The 24407-nt window shown below is 33.4% G+C and overlaps 2 protein-coding genes across 4 annotated transcripts; one reads left to right on the top strand and one right to left on the bottom strand.

The window, feature by feature from the left end:
- LOC116773138 (chromosome-associated kinesin KIF4) lies at nucleotides 1-12964 on the bottom strand. 3 transcript variants are annotated; one of them, XM_061528501.1, is made up of 20 exons: nucleotides 12385-12964; nucleotides 12037-12138; nucleotides 11351-11542; nucleotides 10764-10923; nucleotides 9908-10119; nucleotides 9281-9443; nucleotides 8100-8625; nucleotides 7691-7879; nucleotides 7014-7187; nucleotides 6417-6620; nucleotides 5477-5631; nucleotides 4772-4920; nucleotides 4056-4300; nucleotides 3733-3858; nucleotides 2657-2851; nucleotides 2161-2382; nucleotides 1746-1804; nucleotides 1585-1683; nucleotides 285-379; nucleotides 1-179 (listed from the first exon to the last, which is right to left on the bottom strand). In XM_061528501.1, the coding sequence occupies exons 1-20, from the start codon at nucleotides 12626-12628 to the stop codon at nucleotides 175-177; spliced, it is 3516 nt and encodes a 1171-aa protein (XP_061384485.1). In that variant the 5' UTR covers nucleotides 12629-12964; the 3' UTR covers nucleotides 1-174. The 3 variants fall into 3 exon arrangements, with proteins under 3 accessions (XP_061384485.1, XP_032521425.2, XP_061384486.1); XM_061528502.1 differs by lacking the exon at nucleotides 1-179 and adding an exon at nucleotides 1214-1293 and having other exon boundaries at nucleotides 289-379; XM_032665534.2 differs by lacking the exon at nucleotides 1585-1683.
- Nucleotides 12965-13393: 429 nt separating this feature from the next.
- On the top strand, nucleotides 13394-17587 carry LOC116773038 (probable myosin light chain kinase DDB_G0279831). Its single transcript, XM_032665407.2, has 3 exons — nucleotides 13394-15943; nucleotides 16479-16676; nucleotides 16997-17587. The coding sequence occupies exons 1-3, from the start codon at nucleotides 13604-13606 to the stop codon at nucleotides 17075-17077; spliced, it is 2619 nt and encodes an 872-aa protein (XP_032521298.2). The 5' UTR covers nucleotides 13394-13603; the 3' UTR covers nucleotides 17078-17587.
- Nucleotides 17588-24407: the final 6820 nt, after the last annotated feature.

Raw genomic sequence — 24407 nt, 5'->3', positions numbered from 1 at the left:
ACTATTATATGTACTTTTATTAAGAGGTCCACTCTAAAAATTTTAAATTATCAACGACAGTTACCACACAATTTCATACACAATTTAACAACAAAGGCACCTTTTTAATTACATACATTTTTCACTCACAAAACAATTTATTAATATTCCAATGTGTTCTAATCCTCTAGTTTTTCACTCTGAAATATAAATACCGACATATAAATTATTGCCATATGAAAAAAAATTATAAATGTATATTATTAAAATATTATGTTATTATTAAACTTGTTCTGTCTTCACACCTTCAGTTATTTTCTTTTTAACCTCGCCGTTGGTAGCGTCTTGTGGGAAAAAATAACTTTTCTTTTTTTTTATATACGTAGCGTCAAGGTGATCTCTGAAAAAAACAAGATAGACAAATTTTCAAATCAAGTTACTTCAAATAGTGATGTGAAATTATCGATGCAATTAATTATGAAACTAGTTGAGTACTTAACTAATATACAGCGTGCTCATCACTAGTTTTCATAGTCACACTGCACACTAGGCGTTTTAAGTCACTACTCAATAGCCAACGTTAATAATAAATGGAAAACTGTCAACGCTTCGTATACAGTGTGACGATTCAAACTTGTGGTAACAGTTTGGTCAATATAGACATTTGAAATAACAAAAATACTCCGAAAGCCAAATATTGGCCGACAGCTTGGGATTGCGAGTATAAAAAAGTTTTAAAAGTCCCCATTGATCCTAGGTATCCTTCGAAATTTATTCGCGGTCAAAGGTCAAAATTTAAAACGGTAGGTTTAAACAACAAAAACTCCTCAAGCTAAAATTGTAAATGTTTAAAACTCTACAAAAATTTGAATCGCGATATCTCACGAACGTAGCCCACAGGAAAAAAAATATAGGGACAATTTTTGACCACCAATAATTGACTTTCTGGGAAAATTTTGTTATTTGTTCACTATTTTTATGTCTAAACAGACCGCACTATGAGCATATCGTTATCGACGTTATACAAAAACATTTCTAAATATTAAAAACTAGTCTAACCAAGCATCCTTAATACATAGTTCTGCAATATGTACATATACATATATACATATAAAAATATTCTAAACCAATTATATTAATACAGAGACAATTCAACTATATTACATAATGTGTATTATCATTCAAACTGCAAAAAAAAATTTAATCAGCTAGTTTTGCAGAACTATGCACTTACAATGTTACATAGAGTCCCTTCTTTTAAATATATGCCATATTCCGGATATGTTTTTATAAAACATGTACTTCTCATTGTGCCTAGAACGACAGATTATATATATAGCACACACACATATATATCCATATAAAAAATATATATGTATGCATCATAATATTATAAGAGTAAGGGCATAGTCCGCAAACCGATATCACATCAGAATAACCTCTCGCGTCATATATTTCATTATACTAGACAGGACGTTGTCTTTGGCCACGTCTAGCCCGTATTGAATGAGACTCTTAGCGCAGTACTCGGACACCGGCGCGACACACGTGTTGTATATTAGTAAAGCCAGTAGCCATTTCTGTGTACGGCCGCTAGTTATCAACCTTCTCTCGGACTGGGGGCGCAGCCTCGCTATCTGCTGCGGACTCGGCGCTGGTTTTTCATCACAATTCGTTTGATTCAACTCGTCGGATGATTCGAATCTGTTGCATATATAATTTATATTGGTTTGTCGGCCTCGCGCTGTGTGAGGCGCTCAACGTACCGTTTGTCAAAGTATGAAGACGGCGGTGTCGTGTCTAGCGAGTACTCGGTGCTGGACGGCTGTGGATGAGGAATTATATTTTAAAATATTAATACGATAATTGAATTATGACTACTATAGGAAATACAGAATAAAATATGAACACTAGCAGGATTCGAACCTGTGGGCTCCGCATTATAATTATATTATAATACACACTGCCTGGAATCGGGTTGGTGAACAAAGCTCGCTATCCTTATAGTGTTGGAGCATAGACAAACCATAGCCATAGAACAACAAAACACAGTCTATGGAAGAGATTTTTACCCCAAAATGGAAATTACTGGCAATATATATATACTACTATTAATAATAATTAAATATCAATAAATTTATTACTATTATATTCTATTTAATTTAAAACTCATGTACTAACATTATTCTCCTTATCCTCGCTGTCGGAGGACACTCTCCTGTTCTTGCACAGTTCCGCCTGACACCTGCATCCGGTTCCGCATCCGCGTTCCGATTTAACACATCCGCACATCTTAGTGGAGCAACTGCCGCGGCACGTGCAGTGCGTCGCGCCGTCGTTGGAACGCTTGATGGCTCTGTTCTCGTCCATAGTGAAATTCATCGTGAGACGAGATCGCTGCGCCTGAAATAAATACAATACAGATTTATTATACGAAGATTTATAATGGAAAAAAAAATAAAATATTCTTACAATTTTTTTTTGTAATCACTCACACTTAGCATCTATTTTACTTTCATATATCATTTTAATTCGCAATTCTTCAATACGACAGAAGACTACTAAGTTAAACAATGACATCATGAAAAAAAATAATACTCAAAATCCTTAGATTATAATGTATGAGATGGACAAGCAACAATTTTCAGATACATCCTTCTACACTGATAGTGTATACCTGTATTCTCTTGAACAGAGGCGTCGCTCTCCAGTCAGGATCCTTGTCAGGATCCTCGACCTCGTCGTCCTCTTCGTCGGTGGGCTCTACATATTCCACCTTCTTTGTAGCTTCCATCGAACTATCCTTCTTGCTGCGTTTCTTCGCCTTCTTGCTCGCCGTCCTCAGCTCTTCTAATTCATCGGCCAACTTTTTCTGTCCGAAATAAATTAAAAGTGAGATTGAAAACTTTGTGAAACAATCATTTTATGAGCTGTCGTGCGTTTAAAACATCTCGTCTGCCGTGATCACGGTTACTGCAAAGTAACCGAGACGTCGGGAGCAAGTTGTTAATAAAAATTATAAACTGGTAGTAAATCCGAAAAATATTAGTTTTATTTCAAAGAACACTCTCGAAAGTCTTAGATCTTATTATTGTGGGTTTTTTTTTTATTATTATTATATTTGTAAATAAAAACCGGATAACCCTTCTGTGGCTTCCTATCTTCTATTCACCTGAGCTATGACCAACATTTCAAACAGGAAGTTAGTAGTTATTTAGTTTTTCAAATTGTTCGGAACTAACTCACCACATAATGTGGCGTATTAAACCAAAAAAATGTTATTTTGGACGTTAGTGACGTTAGAGTATATTAATTAAATACTGCACACTAATTCAATCCTCCCCCGCCATATCACAAACTTATACATTTCCATATCCCCCCCTTCAAGTGACGTCACATATTTTTATTATTTAATTTGTGGTCGCATTTGAGATGGCACCCAAGGTCTCGCACACAGCAGGAAATCACTAGCCGAGGATTTAAACCTACTCAGAACCTTACTATTGAAACTAAAGAATTTCAGTATCTCATTTGAATAGCGCAGCTTCAGAGGATATAATCTCATAACGAGAAGACCATATTTGAGGTTTTTTTTTTTTATTGAAATTGTAATTTATTTTATTGTAATATAGGATAGACGTCACAAAACCTTCAATTCCCTTCCCCTCCAAGGTGTGACGTAATTTATGCATGACGACTCAAAGCAAAGCCATATATACGTATCATATCATGGATATATCTATCTCTACTCACGTTCTCCTGTTCCAGCTGTTCCAGGCGGTCCTGCTGGTATTGTATCACATTCTGCAGATGACGGCATGCTTCGCTTCGCTCACCCCGTCCAACGACGCCGCGCTGCAGCGCCACTAGTGCACTTAGCTATATACAAAAAATATAAGGGTGATTTCATAAATAATATATTAATTTAATCTTTAAACTTAACTGAATGATTTTCGCATTACAAACTATGATAATGGTGCATCTATATACTTTACACTAATTTAATCTTTAAAGTAGTTACAATTAAATTCATTTTGACCAAAATATATATTTTTTTAAACGATTAGTTTATATACCTTCTGCTCGTTCTGTAACTTCACCGAGGCCAGTTGTCGTTCGAACTCAGTCTTAGTAGTCTCGAACTCCACGGCCAGCCTGTCGTAAGTCTCTTTGATCTCCTCGTACCTCGCCTGGTAGCCCTTCTCGCTCTGGTTCTGCAGCTCCCTCTTAGCGTCCACGAGCAGCTCGAAAAGACATTTAAGCGCTACCTTCGCTTCAAGCATCGACTGTATGTTGTCCCATTGAGTGCGCGATTTGTTTTCTACAGATATTCAATCACATATTTTTAGTCACAAGTTTTCATTATAATGATATTGATAGTTAAAATATTAGTATAACTCAATGCAAATAAAAATTCTAGAGCTTTTTGAGTCATTTGTTAGTATATACAAGTGACTCGAATAGTATTTTCGCATAAACTTCAAGATTAAATATAGTAAAATAGTTAATGATATTTTATTAACGAAAACTAATATTTTCGGATCACTACGCGTAATTTTAACTATTTAATAGCTACACCCCCGACGTTTCAGTTGCTTTCCGTCGCAGCAGCCGTGCTCCCGGACAGACGAGATGTGATCACGGTTGCTCATTATTACTATTCTATATTTAATCTCCAAATTGATGCAAAAATTGAATTCAATTCAATGACTTTTAGTTTAATTTAAATGAATACTCGCGGAGGTCTCAGATCTCATTTTATTAAGTACCATTGTAGGCACGCCCGACATACCCTGGTCAGCTGTTAGTATCTTCTGCTGTAGGTCTGATATCTGTGCCTTCCGCAGCGCGAGATCGTCCTCCAGCTCCGTTATTTTCTTTCTATTCGCTTCGTCGTCCGCACTATTACGGAGATTTTCAATCTGTTCCGTTATCCAGGCCCTGATAAACGAAAAATTTGTTGAAAATGTTTTTGGTATCATTCAAACCAAGTATTAAATTCCAAGCTTTGTCATGGTCAGATAGAACCTAAACGTAAATATCGCGATATTAATTAATATATTTTATATTAAACAAAATATACTCTAAACTAAAACACGCAAAAAGTATATATAACTTAATATATAAATACGTATGTTTAAATTATATGTGTGCTGTAGGTATATTTTATCAACTCATCTGTATTTCAGCCTGCTGTCTATTAGCTGAAGACGTACAAATACTAATAAAAATTTCAAGCTAACAAACAAAATATAGCAAAGAAAGACAAAGACAATGGCATCGATCGGACAGATTCTTCACAAAGTTATCCTTAACGTCCGAAATTTGAATATCATTTCCACAGATGTGAACTCACGATACACAAAACTCATGTTTCCTAATATGGACGGCCATAAAACGACTCGTATAACAAAAAATCGTCTTAAATATGGCTCAGCTATCAGAAACTACACCTGTTGCTATACCCGTATATTCACGTCGGTCTGTGTAACTCTACCTATATTCCATGAGTTCCTCGAGCGACCTCTCCGCCTCCACTATACTGAGATGCACCTCCAACTCCTGCTCTATGTACTGCTGTAACGCACCAGCCTTCACACTGCCTTTGGCGTTCCGCTTCATGGCCGTGTGCTTCTGACGATCCAGAGCTTCCTACAATCGCATTATTTTTTATTATTTGAATAAATCCCGTATAAATAACTTATTATTATGACATGTCGATGAAAAAATCAGGCCATTATGTTAGATATATATAAACACACAATTCTTGCAGATTTTATCTTTTAAGTTGTAATTTAATGTATTTTTTTTGTGTTCCAAAAATATGATAAAGACACGAGAGATAAACAGTAACAACCTGTACCGATTTTTGATTATATTATGTTTTAATTAATTTAAATAAATAAAATCTCATTATACAAATAAAATAGAACACGCGTACAGCATGATACCTATATAATATTAGCCTGATTTCATACCATATCCTTAAATAAAGAAAATATTTTAAATTTTTCTTGACTTACGCATAACATTTACAAAATTATGATCAACACAAAAGAAACATTTTAATTACCAAACTGTAAAATATGATAACATTACAAACATAATATATTATATTTGCCGGCATATACCTTGCCAAGATTTTGCCGGAGTGGGGATAAGTTTTGCTCGTGTACACTGAGTGCAACAAAAAGTGGTCACTTTTGGTGATTATTAATGAAAGGAACTGCTTATAGTAACAAAAACAACGGGTCCAACTGAAGTGCTCGCAAGTGTACTCTTGAGCGAACATCCATCAGCGCACGGGTGGTTGCGTCTCGTTCTCGCCGCCCGCATCATATCTATGACACCTAAATCGCAATTCTGCTCATCTATCGTCTCTTGCCGAGTTACGTGCTGGCTCCCGTACCTACGTCAAACCTGTACACGTCTCCCACCTTGAGCCTCCTGTTGACAGCCACGGCCTCCTCCATCTTCCTCTTCAGCACGTTCTGTTGCTTGGCGTGTAGAGACTCCATCTTCGCCATGGCCGTGGCGCGCTTCCGGTCCTCGTTCCTGAGCCGCAGCATGGCGCGCTCGTTGTCAGCCTTCCACTTGCGGAACTTCTCGCTCTCTTCACGCATTTGACGGATTATTTTAACCTTGACGTGGCAACATTAACGAAGCTATGAATTCATTAATCAATCAATATTGATATAAACATCGCATTCGTTGAACTAATCCTAATTAACCCTATTATAGTAATTTAATGCATTTTCTTTTTGGTTCCATAAAGTAAGATCAAAATTAAAAAAATAAACCGTAACTCTGACATCCTTTTAACCGATTTTATTTTATGATATTTCAAAATTATTTCGAATAATAATAAAAAATGTTTTTTTTTTTAATTGAACACGCGTACATTATTATACATACAGTATAATATTAATATATTTTGTATTAGATGTTGTTTACAAAGCTAGCCCATTGTATTGTATATTTTTTTTACATTTATATAATTTAAACCCTCAACTCACACACGTCCTTATTATTACCTTAGTGGCTTTCATGGCTTGCAGCTCAGCATTCAGCGCAGCGATCTTAGCCTCGTTCTTTTCCTTTGTTTTTATAATGTTCGCTTGCTGCTGACACTTCCTCTTCAGGTCTGATATCTCTTGTTCCAGCGTAGAAACTTTCGTACGGCGTTCTTCCATCGAGGGATCTTTGCTCTGAAGAAACGTTTAAATACATTTATTATTGTTATGAACGTACCTTATTCGTTTATAAATACGCTATACTTGTAGTACCTACTTACACACACACACACACACACACAAACATATGTATGAATGTGTGTGTATATCATCATTACGTAGTATAAAACACAGTCGCTGTCTCTATCCCTATGTCCCTAACTACGCAAAGGATTTTGATGCGGTTTATTTTTGATAGATAAAACTGAACTCGCCGAGATATATCAAATAATGCACTAAGTATTGTACTCACTGACGAGGTGTACAGAAAACTCCGCGATGGTGGATGTCTAGCTCCTATGAATATCCCACAATATTTTTTTTTTTGTTATTTTTTTTCGACAAATAATGGCTAGTTTATCCAATACAGCATTAATCCCCACCCCATATAAATCTATCTGGCGCTTTATATCATATGATTTTATACCCGGGCGGAACCGGAGGGGAGCGCTAGTATGTATATATATTATAGGACACACCTTGGACTGCTTCAACTGCTGCATGAGCTCATCCCTTTGTTTTTCTAATTGCGATATCCTTTCTTCGTTTTCTTTCAGATTGTTATGACTGTCCAATATTTCCTTGTTGTTGGCCAGTATAGCTTGAACCACGGATGCCTTGATGGCCATAGCGCGGTTAAGCTCTTGCAGCTCTTGATTGAGTGCGACCTGTAAACAAAAGTGTTATAGTATTGTGTGTGCCATAAAATATTACATGCTGGCCATTTCAAAGTTTTTTAATAAAAAAATAATAGACACGAGCTGGATTCGAACTTGTACACTATATATATACATACATATATATATGAATCGATTATGATTTATTCAAAATTATTGATATTATATTCTTATAGCTTCAGCAAGCCCCTCTATGTCTGTTAACTCTCACCTGTCCCATGGCTCGCTTCTCTTCCTCCAGCACGGCCTGGTCCTCGTTGAGCATCACGTCGTCGTCCGCCTTCTCCCCGTCCACGTCCTCTTTAACGAACGACAGCTTTATCTCGTGATCGATCAGCTCCTCGTTAGTCTTCAGATTGACGGACTGTAAGTCTTCCAGCCTCATCTTGATCTCCTTCAAGTAGTCCACTACCGTCGACCTCTGCGCGTCGTCTTGCGAGGTGTCCGTCACGTTCAGATGCTCTATGGTCTGGTTGCAGTGCTCCGTCATTTCGTTCAGCTTGCGTTCTATTTTATCCTTGGCGGCCTCGGCCAGGAGCGCCTTCTCGCACAGGTTCGTGTTTTCTATCAACATATTGTTCAAGTGTTCGGTGACTTGTTTGTGTTTCTTGAGCAACTCAGAGTACTTTGCTCTCTCTCTGTCTAATTCTTCTTGCAATTGTTCATTGTTCTGCTCGCTTATGGTGGGCAGCTTCCCGAGCAGTTGCAGTCTGAGCTCGTTAACCAAATTGTTCAACCTGTTAAGGCGAATTATTATATCAAACCAAGGAGATGAGTCTAATACAACTCCAACCGTCATAAAGAGAATAATCAAATAATAATCATAGTAAAAAAAATCGTGATATTCTTTAGTTTCTATTAGGTTTTGTTACTTTTTTTAAATTTGAGTATAACTGACAAGTGATATTAACATTAAGTATGTATTTATTTGTTTAGGGAGAAACAAACATTGTGACATGCAGAGGTCTTTTTGCTTAATTTTTTTTTTTACTGAAAAAGAATATGATTACATAATAAACAGCATTACAGAGCTCATATCACATTTGGACTGCCTTATTAAAACTCACGAATTTTCCTGCTAAATAAGCAAAAAAATCCTAAATAACGTCTATCAAATCTACCAAATTTTATCTCTCTAAATATTTTTTTTCCGTAAATACCGATATAAAATTATATTCCGATTTTATTCGCGTATTTTATATTTTAGCTGACGTTTTGATTATGTCATTATGATCAGCAACGACTAGGAACAGACTATTGAAAACAATTTGAAAATGCTAAAAAGTTATAACAAAACATTCTACATCAAACTTCCCTGACAATACCTAACTATCGATCAGGTAACATTTAACTAATGATCAGATAATAATCGCCTATGACGTCGCACATTACCTTACAATCTCAGCAGCCTTAGCGTCCTGGTTAATAACAGGCTTGTTCCGTATACGTCTGGCTCTGTCCGCGTACCGTAGCGTGGACACGGTCTCGTCCAGGTTGTAGTCGGCCGGACTGACGCACGCCACCATCAATGTCAACGAGTTACCGCCCAGGCTGTCTGATATAAAACATCATATAACAATTATACCATACAGCCATACTGCGCTTTGGAAAGTAACTTAAACAATGTTAAGACATCATACATTAAAATATATATATATATGAGATAGAATTTTGAGAGAGAATTAGTTTTCTATACTAAAAATACTTATTAAGGAAAATTTTATTATATATATTATAAATAATTCTATATATGTACTTTGCGATTGTGACGAAATTCTTTATTCATCACACAGCCTGTCACTGCAAGGCTGCGTATACAAAATTAAGCTTCACATTTGATAAGCTATACATATCTAGGACTTACAATAAAATGTTTCTATTAATTATAACAGAATGTCTTTTTGTTAGTACATTACCTACAGATGAAAATGTATTAAGACAGTTTGAGGTTGCATAGAAAGAACCTTTTCAAAAATTCCATATTCTTGTAATGATTCAATCGTGTTATTTATCTTTTACCTTGTAGTAATCTCGTGAGCTTGCTGTCCCTGTAGCTGATGAAGCTCCTATTGGTTCCGTCGCCGAGGGCTGATATAACGTTCCCTAGAGCCAGTAGGCCTTGGTTGATCTTGACACCTTCTCTGAGTCGTTCGCCGCTGGCCTTAGTCTTCTTGATACGCTCTGAGCCAGCCAGATCCACGAGATGGAACTTCGATGTTGTTGCTAAATTCCTGAAGTAAAAGTATTCCATACTATATATATATTTATATTCGTTACGTGCACCGCGCGCGGCCTAAGAATGCAAACTGTGACCACTACTACACTAGCGGCGACCCACATAACACCCGGGCAAGAGAAGGAAAAGTTCATATAAAGCCCTTTGCAAAGCTGTCTAGTTAGTTTGGCAGCAGTAAGCCATTATCCTCTACAAAGAGAAGATCAATGTTATGAATATTAAAATGACATTAATGAGGAGTTTAAATAACTGCTAGTTAATATATATATATGACAAGTAAAATAGTCTATTTGTCTGTTTGTTCCGTTTAAGCCCTGATATGTCTGAAAGGATATTGACGCAAGTTCAGCTAGCAGATAGCTGATCACTGCTAACAACAAAAACTTGGGCGTTTCATATTTGTTTTTAAAACTTTGGATATTAGTACAGAAATATTAATTATTATTTTGAGCTGAAGTTGGGGACAGAGCCCGCACTAAATATATTCACACCCATTAAGTGTATGCACTCACTTAAACCACAATTTAAGGGTATTTTTGGTGTATAAATTTACATACACTTATAAATTTTAGCTATTGACGGTTAATTTGGGATGGTTTGGAGAAAAATTTAACAGTACAGACATAGAGAGATATTTACTTATCACTTCTGCTCTCTTTAGCAATTACTATTGTGAATACTGCATGACTACGACTCGACGCTTGGTTCATCGCTGTGGAACCGGTCACTCGGCCAGATGATCCTCTTTCTAACACTGTCATAGTTTCACGAGTTGATGCAACCGGCAATTCAGTTATACCTTGAACGATACATTTCTATTAAGAAAAAAACCTTAATTTATAAAATTACATAATATTGGTATAAAAGTACTATTATTCTAGTATTACAGTAAGAATGAGTTTTTGCATCATCATTTTGTACTAATCATCACATCAGATAATAATCAAAAGTAACATCCAATCACTTATTCAAAAAATTAAATTTATGCCTTTATTTTCTGTTGTAATATAAAATATATTAAAAAGATCTCATAAATATAAATATAACTATTAAGACCATTATATAAATATCGCACAAAAACATCAAAAACAAATAAATAAATTTAAAATATCTATCATGGTTCATTAGTTACTGCCTAGTAACATACAGACACACAGTCTCAGTAATAGAATCCCTTTTATAATTTGAGTTTAGAACACTATTGAAAACCATAGACAAGTTCTCACCAGGTAAAATGACGCCTTTGTTTATATCTTCCCTAATTTCTATAATACTATGACCCCTCTCCTTGCCGGAGAGCAGGTCGTAACATTGCTCCTGATACAACTCCATGAAGGAGACAGACACTTTGAATATAAACTTGTCTTCATGGGTCTCGATGAAGTCAAATATATCAGCTACAGCTTGGGGAATTACACCTGAAATAAACATTTAGGAAATATAACTATAGAAGAATTGTCATCTGTATGGATAATTTAGCCTTATATAGATCTGTAGCAAAATGATGTTAGCGTAGAACAGCCTTTCCAGAAATGTTTGCTGCTGCGCTGGAGGCCTAAAGTGGGTGGTATGAGACCCTGAATAAAATAGGGACATTGTTAGGCCTGGGGGGTGATTTCCATTTAGCTAGGATAAATTATAGTGGTTTTGCAGTAAATGAAAAAATGGGGGCCCCTATAAAAATAATTTATTCTCAAAGTGGACAGTTGACGAAAAAGTTTGGGAAACCTTGGCTTAAAAGTCCAAAGCAAAATCTCTTTAATATCTCCATTAGAATATATATACATTATTTGCTGGCCTAGTATTGAAGGCTTCAATTAATTTATTTATTCATTAGTATACTCCAAATGATTTTTAGTATCATGAGAAAATTCAGATTATAAATTTTTGTGTAAAATATTGCTTCATTTACCTAGTTTAGTTGAGTCACCGTCAGATCCAGAATAATTTGTTCCCATTGTATAGGTTTTACCTGATCCAGTTTGGCCGTAGGCGAGTATTGTAACATTGTATCCTGAAATATTCATCCTTTTTTTGATATACAGCATATAAATTTTGCTATGTATGCTTTCTGTGTTAAGGTGAAAAGGCATCTGTAGCTTATAAAATCGTTTAAAAGTGTTAGAAATGAATAAATACACGAAAGAGTGTTTATTATGTTCAAGAGTGTCACATTTCAAATTAATCTTATAACTGGTCTTTCTCTTGTGAATCGAATGATTTTTGCAAGAAGCTTTTCTTTAATTAAAATATTTTTTACCTTGAAATAGTTTCCCGATAAGTCCTTTAACTGCTGTGTCGTAAAACTCTTGCTGGTTGATATGTTGAGGGAAAACATAATTGTAAGTAAAGGCCAGGTCTTTTATTTGCACCTGTTGTTCTCCAGATACAACGTCAATACATTCGTCACACCCTCGCTCAATCTCTGTTCTCATCAAAGGCCTTATCCTTAATGCCACCTGCACGGTGTCTATAGTCCCTTTATTGGTTTCACCGTCAACCATTTTGTATCGTTTAGAAAAACCTCAACTATATCCAGGTCCGAGTTCCACCCAAACTGTTTTTCATGTCCTCTTAATCATGACCGTTATTCAATAATTTGACGGATTTTGTTTTGCTTTGTGTGTAGATTTTTTCTTGCCAACCAGTAACTTAAATTTTGTTTAGGTACAAATAGGTTTTAATTACTACCTTAAAGCAGACAAGTTACTTCACTTATATAAAAAAATGATAATCGTTTCTTACAGAACATTAAACACATAACAAAATCTTAAAGCTTTAATAGAAAGACTAAAATGAAAAATACAGCTCTCATTAACTTTCAAAACTACAACGACTGTTATAAGGCAAGATTTAACGATTACAGTTTAAATAATTATTGCCATTGCAATAATTATCTCATTAATTAAATTTCGCTTAAATAACATATGACACTGAGAAATAATAGTAAAAATATATAAATATGAAAGTAAATATGAAAAAGAAATATTATATTTTAGTAGATGTGAGAATATACTTTTTAAAGTTTTAGTTTTACTTGAATTAATATTGGTACTTTATAAATTTTTCCATAGCGTAACATTTAAGGTATGTATTATTTAGAGTATATTTTAAAGAGACGTTTATCTTATATTTTGAAGAAATGGTTATTATTATTCTAATCACTTGTTTATACATATTTGCTATTTAGACTGTATGTTGTCACAGTGACAATTTCGAATATCTATAGTAGGTATTTTCTTTTGTTATCTGTCCATTACTTAGTGTAAAGTTTTCAATGTTTATGTCAAACATCGAAAAAGGAGCGAAAATTATAAACTATGAATGTCATTATTAGCTAAATGGAAGCTTTGTAGCTATATTATAAATTAATAAAACGAATACATCTGTGACTAGTTCTGAAAGTGAATTTCAAGTGACTATTTTATTAATTGCTGGTACTATCCAAATATGTGTTTTGCTTAGTTATCCATTTCGTCATGCCAGTCAAGATTAGAGACACTAAAGCTTTAAAAGCTTCAAAAGAAAATGCGTGTGTTAAACTTAAACAGAAAATAAATACAGACAACAATTTAAGACCTCAACGAAAAGTTTTAGGTGATAAAACCAACTCTGCTTCTGATGATAATACTTCAATACTAACTTGTGAAACAGTACCACCAAAATCAGCACCTATTGAAAAGAAGGGTAAAGTGTGTAAACCTAGTGTTACAGAAACGATTGAGAGGCCAAAAAGGGCAAGACGAGTTCCTACTCGATACATTGAAAATGATGGTGAAAAAGTCATTTCCAAGAAATCTAATTCACCTTCACCTTCTGTTAACACAAATTTTGCATCACCAAAACTGAAAGTACCTATTGTCCTTCTGACTCCAGTTAAAATTCCACATAAAATTCATGATAGCAGTATAATCATAAATCGACCTAAGAGAATATGCCGCTTACCAAGCAAGTTTGACAATAGTTCCACAAGCCCTAGTAAGTTTTTATCAGTGCTACCAATTAATTCAAGTACTCCTTTAGCTCCAAAGACACAGTCTGTGAAGCAAACTAAAAGAGAATTGAGGTCAAAGACAGTGTCAGAAAAGAAGTTACAACCGAAAAAAATTGTTAAAAAGGATAGCAAAAGAAAATTTAATGAAGCTCAGACTACACCTCACAAGTCACCAAAACAATCTCATATAACAAGTTTTTTAAAGAAAAAGTTGCCAGACACAAACAATAATGCTAATAGTAATAAGAATAACTCATTAAAAGCTGTGCAAAAGTCACCAGATAAAAAGAGAGGTATAAATAAATCAAAAGCTGAGAGAAATAAAATCAGAGATATAGACTTCTCTATAAAAATATTAGATGATAAAAAATCACTTAAAAGAAATTCCAATAAAGCTGATGTGTATGAATTTACATTTGACCCTTCTGAAGAACCACCTCCAGCTAAAAAGCAAAAGAAGAAAAATGTCTCCAAAAAACCATCTAAACCTAGAAAAGTCACTTACAAAAGTAATTATGAGAAAAATTTAGCAAAAGCACTTGCTGTGTTAAAGAACACGGTGGCACCAGACAAAGTTTTAGAACAAAATCCTAAGGAAGCTAATGACCAAGCATCAAGTAGTAAAAATCCTGAATCAAATCAAGTAATTTCCGCTGGTCATAAAGTAAATGACAAAAATCAAATGACGAAGCAAAAAAATGACATAAATCAGACTGTCAATAGAGATATTGGAACAAATGCTAACGAAAATGTGGGCAATAATTCTGTTAGAGTTGAGGATACAGCTTTTGACATTCAGGCAGATACTGACAATCTTAACTATTCTCCTGTCAACACTCCAACCAGAACCAAAACTCCTAAACTGAATACCACGAACACAGCCAACATTGATGATCCTTTGAATTTACAAGAGTTGAGCTTCTTTGATGAACAGCCCGCTGCTAGCAGTAGTATGAACCAATCAATAAGACATCCAACGGCAAGTCCGTGGAGGATTGAATTTGGTAATTTGCCCATAAAATGGCAAATCAACACATATGTTAAACCAAATATGACGCCAGCCCTTGAAAGTTCTTTTATTAACTTTAATGACACCAAGAAAAAACATGTCTACACCCCCATAGTACCAGTTAATGAATCATTACCTGAGATCAGCGAAAGCCCTAACTTGAAACAGACAAGCATAATGTCCTTTATAAAGGAAGTTGTTGAGAGAAGTGCTAATAAGAAGAAGAAAAAGTCAAGTCCAGTGAAAAATAATTCACTCTTTGAAGATGTAACACACTCCTTTGTGAATGTAGAAAATACACCAGCTAAAGAAACCTTACCAAGCTCAAAAACAAGCAGGACACCCAACAAAGGCATGCCCGTGGAAAATAATGCAAATGAAACCAACACAAATAATGACTCCTCTGTGGAAGACAAGGAAAATGACTCAGAAAGTGCTGAAAAATCCAATGGAAATGATAAGGATTTGACATTTTTTGGTTTCAATGAATCCGAAGATCAAGAAAACACTTCACCAACTAAAAAGAAACATAGATCTACAAAATCTCAACCTAGACGAGCCCTTCAAGAGCTTAATACTTTTAAAGGTCCGTCCAGACCAGTGTTACCAGTTGCTGCAAAAACTAAAATACTTCAAAACTTTGACAAAGCAAATGAACTTTATGAAAACATGAAATCTGCTACCGAACCTCCTGTCTTCCCTGAAATATCTATTGCTGGCAATACCGAGGTAACTAATGTCAATCCGACTGAGGACAATGAGGATTCACAATCAGTGCATCTGTTTGAAGATATTGAAGTGGTACATCATCATAAGGTATAAACTTTTTATATACTAGTTTTTATCTGCGACTTGGTCTCCATTGTCCATATTGTTATAAGTAAAATAATGAATATGTAATTAATATAATACAATTGTCAATTACAGTCAGGGAAATCTGTTGTCTGCTTCATTTAACTTGTTTTTTTGTTAACTACCATGTTTTATTTAACTATGATGTGTTCTTGCAAACTAACTGGAATCAAATGATAAATTATCGCCTATATATTATTCTGATGTCTAAGGTACATTAACTGAAATTTAAAGAAAAATCTATTCAGTAAATTTTATTTTTAATGTTGACAAAACTTTAGCATTTATAATATTACTAGAATTATTTATATCCTACATGTGACAGTATTTCTATTTAATTTAGTTGATAATTTATTTTCCTTTGGCTATTTGCTTTTTTAACACTACTCATAACACACTACAACACTAACAAATCAGCGGTGATTGTAATACTTAAAAATATTACTCTAAACAGAGATATTTTTCTTAGTTAATTTTATTTATATTTTCACATTTCCAGCCAATTCGCAAAAGCTACAGTAAGCCCAAAAGGGTGATGTTCAGGCAAAGAGCGGTTGAGGACAGTGATGACAGTCGTGACACTGATGATGAATCAAGCGGTGACGAAATGGATGAATCTTTCACACTGCCAACCATCCAAATAAAAAAACCAACCAAGAAAAGAGTAACAAAGAAACAGAAGTTGTCTAAAAAGGAGGTAAGTATTTACAATAATTACTCAAGTGAGAGATGAAATTGTTTATTATATATATTTTTTATATTATCTGACATATTTTTTTTATATAGTCTATTCATGTTTAATTACTTTTAAGCTTGCAGACTTTCCTTATAGTGACTATTTAAACCTAAACTTAAACAATGTTTTCAGCATGGAATTAGGTAATAAAGATTTCTATTATTGTGCCATTGCATGTTTTGTTTAGAGAAATTAATAAAAATTTTTTTTTTTTTTTTGTAATATATAATAACAATGTGTTATAGAAATTTTGTATAATGGCAACATAAAATATTTTTCAGGAAAAAGAAGCGGAAGCATGGGCGGCAGGATTCAACTCGATGTGTGAAAATATTGAAGAATTTGAATTAGTTGTAGAATGATCTGCCTATATCATGAACTAACTAACTAACTTATTATTAATGGTTAAAGGGTAACTGGGTCCATACAAACTATACATGTTTATTCACATTGAAATTTTATATGAAAAACAATTTGGTAGAATCGTCTTCCAATATTCTTGTGCATTGCCATCATTTCTGCCGTTTCATACATTTTGCAAATTTTTATCAATCATGGCTCACATCTACAATATTAAAGAAAATTTCATTATTTTAAAATTAATTATGTCACATAGTATGTTAAAAAAAATATATATAATTTGATAAATAACTTATATGTTTAAATATTACTTTGAATCTATTATAAATAAGTTTTAAACACTCGATTTCAGTTATTGTAACTTAAAAATTATGTGAAGAATTTCTTATAACATGACATTTTTATATTTAAATTTTAATTTTATTTAAGAATATAAAGGGTTGTATGCACATATGCATTACATTAGACTAGATACATAAAATGTAAGTTAATAAATATATTTTATATGAAAATTTGATTTAATTATTTCCTTATCTAATGGTATTTAAAATTCTTATTTTGAATATATTACCAGCCTAATGTTGTCATAGACATGGATAGTTTTGTGTCCATAGACGAAAAAATCCGCAATTTTTAATTTTTCTATATAAAACGTGATCGGGTAGTTTGATAATCAATATAATTTAATCGAAAGAGCATAAAAGACTAACATAAAACTGATATTACGTGTTTTTTTTTAATAAATACAAAATTATTATTATAAGGATTGAAGTAACGGCCTTTTTTGTCGTGAATATTATTTGTCAAAATTAAGTTCTTGAGTACTATTTTATAATAGAGATATGTCTGGGCAAATTGACATAGTTATATATACAGCCATGCAGGGCAAAATTGTACCAGTTACACATAAAGTACAGTTCGGACACTGCGAAATGTATGGTAAATTATTAAGTCAAAAGATTTTGTTTTTTTTTTTCGTTCTTGCTTTTTCTGCTTTCTAATAAGCTGATATTTAATGAAAAAAAACTATTTAATGATTATGGTATGGTAAAAAACGGCTTGGTGCAAAACACGAAAGAGTTCGTCTAATGGAATATGGCGACTTTTTTTAAAGACTAATTATATTTTCACCATCACCTAGTGGCTTAAACAATACAAAAGTTACGTACATAAATAATAATTAAGCAACTTATATAGTAAGTATATAATAAATGATTAAACAGGACTAAGGTTAAGTATAATTTTCACAAATCATTGTATTTTGAATGCCAAAAGATGATCTTGAATGACAGATATTTTTTTTAGATAGAATCTGGATAGAGTTTGATTATCATTCCGCCATTTGATTGTTGGAAATAAATCCGATGGAAATAAACGCACTATTCCGAAATTGTCTATAACTCTTGTTTAAATTAAACACGTATTTTTAGTAGAAGTTAACACAGATTCAGGCGAACAGTTCCAACTCTTTTCTGTGAGCAATAGGAAGGGGGAAGTCTCAATGAAATGATGGAGATGAAAAAAGCTGGTCAAGTAATTATATTGTCTAATTTCTGGGCACACTCCAAACTATATATACACACAACCCTCTATATCCTATAAAATATTATGAGACTGGTCTTGGTGCTTCAGTTTGATAAGATTGGTTATTGCCAAATCGTGGTCACCAATAAGCCTTTTTGCAAGACGTTTCACGAAGCTAAAGTTGTGAGAAGTTTTTGCAGCACCTACTGAAATATGCCTGACACTTCCACACCTGTACCTATTTAGTTGCTTTTTTTTTACATATTCAAGGGTCGAAAACAGGTGTAATTTAATAATGAGAAATGAATTTTAATCCTTTAATATATTTAAATTAGAATTTAAGCAATTTAGTTTTTAACTTGTACAACATAAATAAAAAGAAGTAGAGGCAATAGAACATGACACAGATTACTTTATTTGTCTGGAATTTTTAATCTGGCAATATCAGGCTGCATTTGTTTAATCTTTGTGTCATTAATTTGTGAATGACTGGTTCCAGCGGCTTTCTATTTGTTATAAATTGGGTTCTATAATGACTTTTTACCAAACAATATGTATGTGGATTTTTCATTGCAACTTACTCTAGACTTATCGCAGACCATGAAATACTAAAAGCCTAAGTTAACGATGATCCTCACGAGTAGTTATTTGGAGAGTAGTGCTAATTTTAATAGTGTTAGATCTGAGATAAAATATTATCTGTAACAACTAAAATGTTGAGGTAATAGTTGAATTAAAATTCCTATAGAAAATAAAGAATGAAAAATCGACACGAGTCGGATTCAAATCATGGAGGACTTCCCGATTAGAATATTACTTTATTTACTACTATCCCTAAAATAACAAATTTCAATTAAAGTCGCGAACTGACCATAACATTTTCAATTGTTTTTGTGGTGTGAGGTGTCCATCTTATTAAGTAGTTACGGCCACGGTGTGCCATCTGCAGGTAAAACTTTAAACTATTTTGTAAACGGGTAATGTAAGTTGTTTGTTAAAAAACGTTTAGATGGCGTTAAAAACGCATGTATTATTTAATTGTTTTAAACCTACTAATTAATAGGAAATTAATTTGTTAAACTACATACTTGGTAACTTACGTTTAGAGAATGTTTGTATTAAAGTTTATTTAATAAATAATAAGGCAACGTTTTATTTTTTGATTTTATATTGCTTTATATATATATTAATTGGCTGAAGGGAGATAGGTACGTCATCCAGGATTCAATTAATTTATTTAAACAATTATAAAAATTAATCCATTTAATAAAGTAAGTATCCCACTCGGCCCTAATGTGATGCCTGACGATATTAAAATGATTGCTCTTTGGCAAATATGGCGGGCGGCTGAATTATACAGCGGAAGCAAATATTACCCTCGCAAACATTCGTCCCGGGAGAGCGAGCTAGTTCGCGCACTCAAAATTAAAAGCACACAATGAAAATACTATACCGAGAGCCCCTACTCCGATACCTATGTCGCGAAAAGTGAGTGCCTACTCCAAACCTCACTCTTAAAGCTACGAGGTGCTCAGCATTGTTGTCATTGAAAATAGTCGCCCAAGTGTTTTTTTGTTTATAGACTCTTCGATGTTGCCACTCGAAAATAAATAGTCGCGGTAACGAGCAATATGCCCTAACAAGCTGTTACAACGCTTTACTTACTGTCCGGTCATTCTGTTTGCAAATATTTTTAACAGCGCCTAATTGCCATTATTTTATTTCATTATTTTATTTATTTCCTAACTTTGGCTTGGAAAAATATGATCTAATACGTTGTTTGACCAGAGAAAACAATATAATTTTATCAATATAATATTTACTTTCAGTTACTTAAACACACGTTGAACTCAAACGTGTATTAATTAATTTATGTAACTGGTTTGTTTAAAGGGAATACCTAGTTAATCTTTCACTTACCCGACATATTTAAAACTTTAAACGTTCACATAACAACTAGCTTAAATCCGATTCATTAACAAACATCTGGAGACGATGTAAATCAATGTTACAAACTAAACAAAACGACTGTTGTAATATTTTAGTCATTTAATTAAAGGATGACCGCGCACCAGGTTACTCGGGTCGGTAATATTAACCGCAATTCTCGGTCAACATTCACAAAATTGACACGTCAAATATTTGTAAGTTCGTCCTGGGACCACGATAAACGGCAAACAGAATCGTGTCTAGTCCTCCCTTAATTTCCGATGTTTCTACATGATCTCTATCCGATTGTAATATCATACTTATCATGTTAGCATAAGGTCTGAATTTGTTTGCACATCGGCCGCCAGGATAGCCGCTTGTCAAAACAAAATGGCGCTGACTGTTTGAATTGGGCCGTATCAGTCGCGAGCGGAGATTCATTTTGTCGCCTTGCTTAAGATCGTAGTAGTGTTTCAAACATATTGTCTTAGTACACACAGTGAGTGTGTGCCAGCGTGTCGGTCTTGCATTTAAAGCTAGCTACAAATTTGTTGTTTCAGTACAAATACAATGATGATATTGTTTGCAGTTCGACTTTGCGTTCAATCGAGGAGTTTGTTCAGCAGCAATGAACGACCTAGTGTCTAATCAACACTAGTAACTTGATCACAAATAAGAACTGAACACGATTGTGTTATAATTATATAGAAATGAGAGTAAAGTTGGGATTCAATCGAGTAGTCCGATTGCAACAAAGCAAACAAACATTTTAACAAATTCCTGCCATTTTCAAACATTGATAAGTATTTCTTTTACTGTGTTTTTACAATTACGTAAACAGACGAAGTCCTTGAACTGTAAACAATAAAACTAATTATCTATTCAAAACGTTATTATGCAAATTATCCTTTCTATGCAAACTGAATCAATCCAGTTGTTTAATCTCCAAATTTACCTTTGATTAAAAACCACTATATGTGGCGTAAACACAAACTTTCAAAGAGGAGCATACTTGACAAATATTATATTGTAAACTTTACATTGCGATTGTAAATATTAAATAATATGTGTACAGGTAAATAATACTGTCGCTAGCCGGTGAGCGGAGCCTACCTGCCGCTCAGTGTTGCCATTATCATAAACCAAACACGTCAATATTTGTCCACACAAACAAGGGCGTAATTTTTAAATAAATTGTGGCATTTCGCGAAATTGTTCCCGCAAATAGAATTGTGAAAGAGTCCTGCGGATGTGCGATGAACTCTCTTTTTTTCGTTCATTTTGAAATGAGTGTATTTTTGTCTCCGTACCGTCCGTACATATAATAAGACATGCACTTACTTTATTTACCTAATCACTAACAGATGGCGTTAGTCACAGCGGACGTCAAATATTCACATTTCGTTGTACTTATAAATTAGATAATTTCAATATAGAATGTTTATTATAGTGAGATTTATCGGACTGTCTTTTAGTTCACTTTAGTATTGTTCTTAACCTGGAAACTTTTTGTAAGAGTTAAATAAGTGGTTGAGGAATAGCTAACAGCCCAGCCATACAGCTAAATTACTGGGCACCTATGCCTGCCATGATTAAAAATAAAATTATTTAAGTATATATCAAAAATTTTATGAAGTCAAATGAACAAAAATAATGTAATAAACAAAACCAGGCTTCTGAACGTTGCCAATAAAAACTGCATGACAGAATGAATGAAAGAATATCATTGCATTTAGCACAGGATGAAATTTGCATTCAAAACTTTGCTATTAACCGACTCCAAAAAAGATTTATGCGTCTACATAATGTATGTATTAATGTTAGCGTACATCTTTAATAATTGTTGTCAGTAATTCTTTTTTCTTTTTAACCTAAAGAGCGTATTCAAACTTATCATACAAATATTTTTTATTATAAGATTTAACATAATGAGAAGTTATTTTTTATTGAGGTTACTTATTAGAATAGTCTCTATAAAGAGTATAATATGTAATAAATGAGGTGATATATATTTAAATGTACGTTCAAGTAATATTGAACACACGATATTCTTATCAAAAGGGCTTCGACAGATGCATCGGTATTTACTTAGTTTGCACCGTTTTATCAATGCGTCTGTGCTCTTCAGATAACTTTGAGTAACATTTAATTTTACGGTAAAAGTCTTATTACTTATGTTACTATATTGTTTTATATTTAGATTCGTTTCATCCAGTCGATAAAAAACCGAATATAGAGGTGAAGTCACAGGGAAAAAATAAAATTTAAAATACAAATAATAATAATATTGTATTTTAAATTTAATTTATATATTACATCTTAAGGGATATTCTAATTTTATTATCATAAGTTATTCAATTAAGTACCTTATTTAAATATATTTCATATATAAATTCGATAATAATGCGTTAGCATAAATTTTTGCTCATCATTTATTTAAGATAATATAATTGAAAATAATAAATGATAATAACAATATATGTAAAATATAATTTGAATAACTTAATATCGTTTAGCACACGAGCGTATACGTTTCAAAACCAAGGCGTATAAAGTTACAGCGGCTGTTGAATTTATGTAAAACAAGCATGGCGCTGCGCAAACACTAGTTGCTAATACTTGCTAACTGTTCAGCGCTAAGCAGATTAAGCACAGTATCGTCTAATGATACTAACCTATGTATAAGTTATACAGCGCTTAGCTACGGCGAAAACGCCTTACGACTCGACGTCACATATATAGCTAGGCATGTAACCTGAGAGAATGGCTTATAAAGATTATTGCACGGCTTTGGAAGAATGTTGGTGTATTTCGTTACTAAAATGTCTTATTCGAAAAAACATAATGTTGTATGGAGTTTAGATCGATGTAATTGGTACAAAAACGGTTGTGTTTCACACAAATTTCAACATATATTACCTACATATAAGAGTGTTTTATTACAAAATTACTTATTCAATTACTTCGGTCACATAATGTACATTAAATGTAGCGATGGCCTTAATGAAAAGGAAATTCTTCATCGTTAAATGCTAACGTGAAACCGACCCTAGTAATTGCCGAACGTTACCACCGCGGAGCCATAAATAAAGGCCGACAAACAAAGTGCGCAAACAACATAAAACATGCTATGATTGCAATTAAAAACGCATCCCGGCCTCGTGACCGGACGCCATCTTGTAAATGACTAATGTCACTAGCAATATAATTTTTTAATAATAAATTAGTACATTCATGTTTCTTAAAATTATATTTATCTTTATGTGATTAAAAAGAGATTTATTATATATATAGAAGTTAGATAATAAGTGATTGTTTTGTTATTCACTATATTTGTTTTCTTATAAAGGAGTCTGTATAATTTTGTTCGAAATCCTTTGTTTGATCCGAAAACACATTTTGTTAAGATACGACGAACAAATCCTGAGGATGTTAATTCTTTTCGAAAACCGCTAACTTACGGTTAGTATACCATACCGGTATATCTTCAATGTTTAAATTTATTGTGTTCAATTGTTATTTGTAGGTATTTGGTACAATTAGGATGGATACATTTTAAAACTCAAGAGAAACCAAAATGTGTCAAATCAACTAACAGTTGAGTTCATCAAATTGAAGAATGGAAAATAATTTGTTAGTTTTAAATTCCCTAACAATTTCTAAAGACCATTAAATCCTATAGTTTTTCGCTCTGAAAAACATTATTGATACTCGTACAATCGTAGTGTTGCCATAAATGAATATCTACCATATTGCAACCAATTTATAATCGTTGCTAACAAAAAATTCATTACATATTTATACTCTTTTGTCGTGTATTATGTATTTTTTTATTTATTGGTCTAAGTCGCCGGGAGCGTTAATATCGTGAAGATTCGG

This window comes from Danaus plexippus (assembly GCF_018135715.1).
Source record: "Danaus plexippus chromosome 18 unlocalized genomic scaffold, MEX_DaPlex mxdp_20, whole genome shotgun sequence".
NCBI classification, from domain to species: domain Eukaryota; kingdom Metazoa; phylum Arthropoda; class Insecta; order Lepidoptera; family Nymphalidae; genus Danaus; species Danaus plexippus.
The sequence above is the reverse complement of the archived record's forward strand: the minus strand, read 5'-3'. Positions and strand labels throughout refer to the sequence as shown.

What these genes read in the sequence shown, in the direction of transcription:
- LOC116773138 (XM_061528501.1), bottom strand. Translation starts at nt 12,628, where the DNA reads ATGGTTGACGGTGAAACCAATAAAGGGACTATAGACACCGTGCAGGTG. An exon ending in AAAGAGAGCAGAAGTGATAA is followed by an intron (nt 10,120 to 10,763) that starts GTAAATATCTCT and finishes CTTTTACTTCAG; the next exon opens with GAATTTAGCAACAACATCGA. An exon ending in AGAAGCGAGCCATGGGACAG is followed by an intron (nt 7,880 to 8,099) that starts GTGAGAGTTAAC and finishes TTTTGTTTACAG; the next exon opens with GTCGCACTCAATCAAGAGCT.
- LOC116773038 (XM_032665407.2), top strand. Translation starts at nt 13,604, where the DNA reads ATGCCAGTCAAGATTAGAGACACTAAAGCTTTAAAAGCTTCAAAAGAA. An exon ending in AAGTGGTACATCATCATAAG is followed by an intron (nt 15,944 to 16,478) that starts GTATAAACTTTT and finishes TCACATTTCCAG; the next exon opens with CCAATTCGCAAAAGCTACAG. An exon ending in AGAAGTTGTCTAAAAAGGAG is followed by an intron (nt 16,677 to 16,996) that starts GTAAGTATTTAC and finishes AATATTTTTCAG; the next exon opens with GAAAAAGAAGCGGAAGCATG.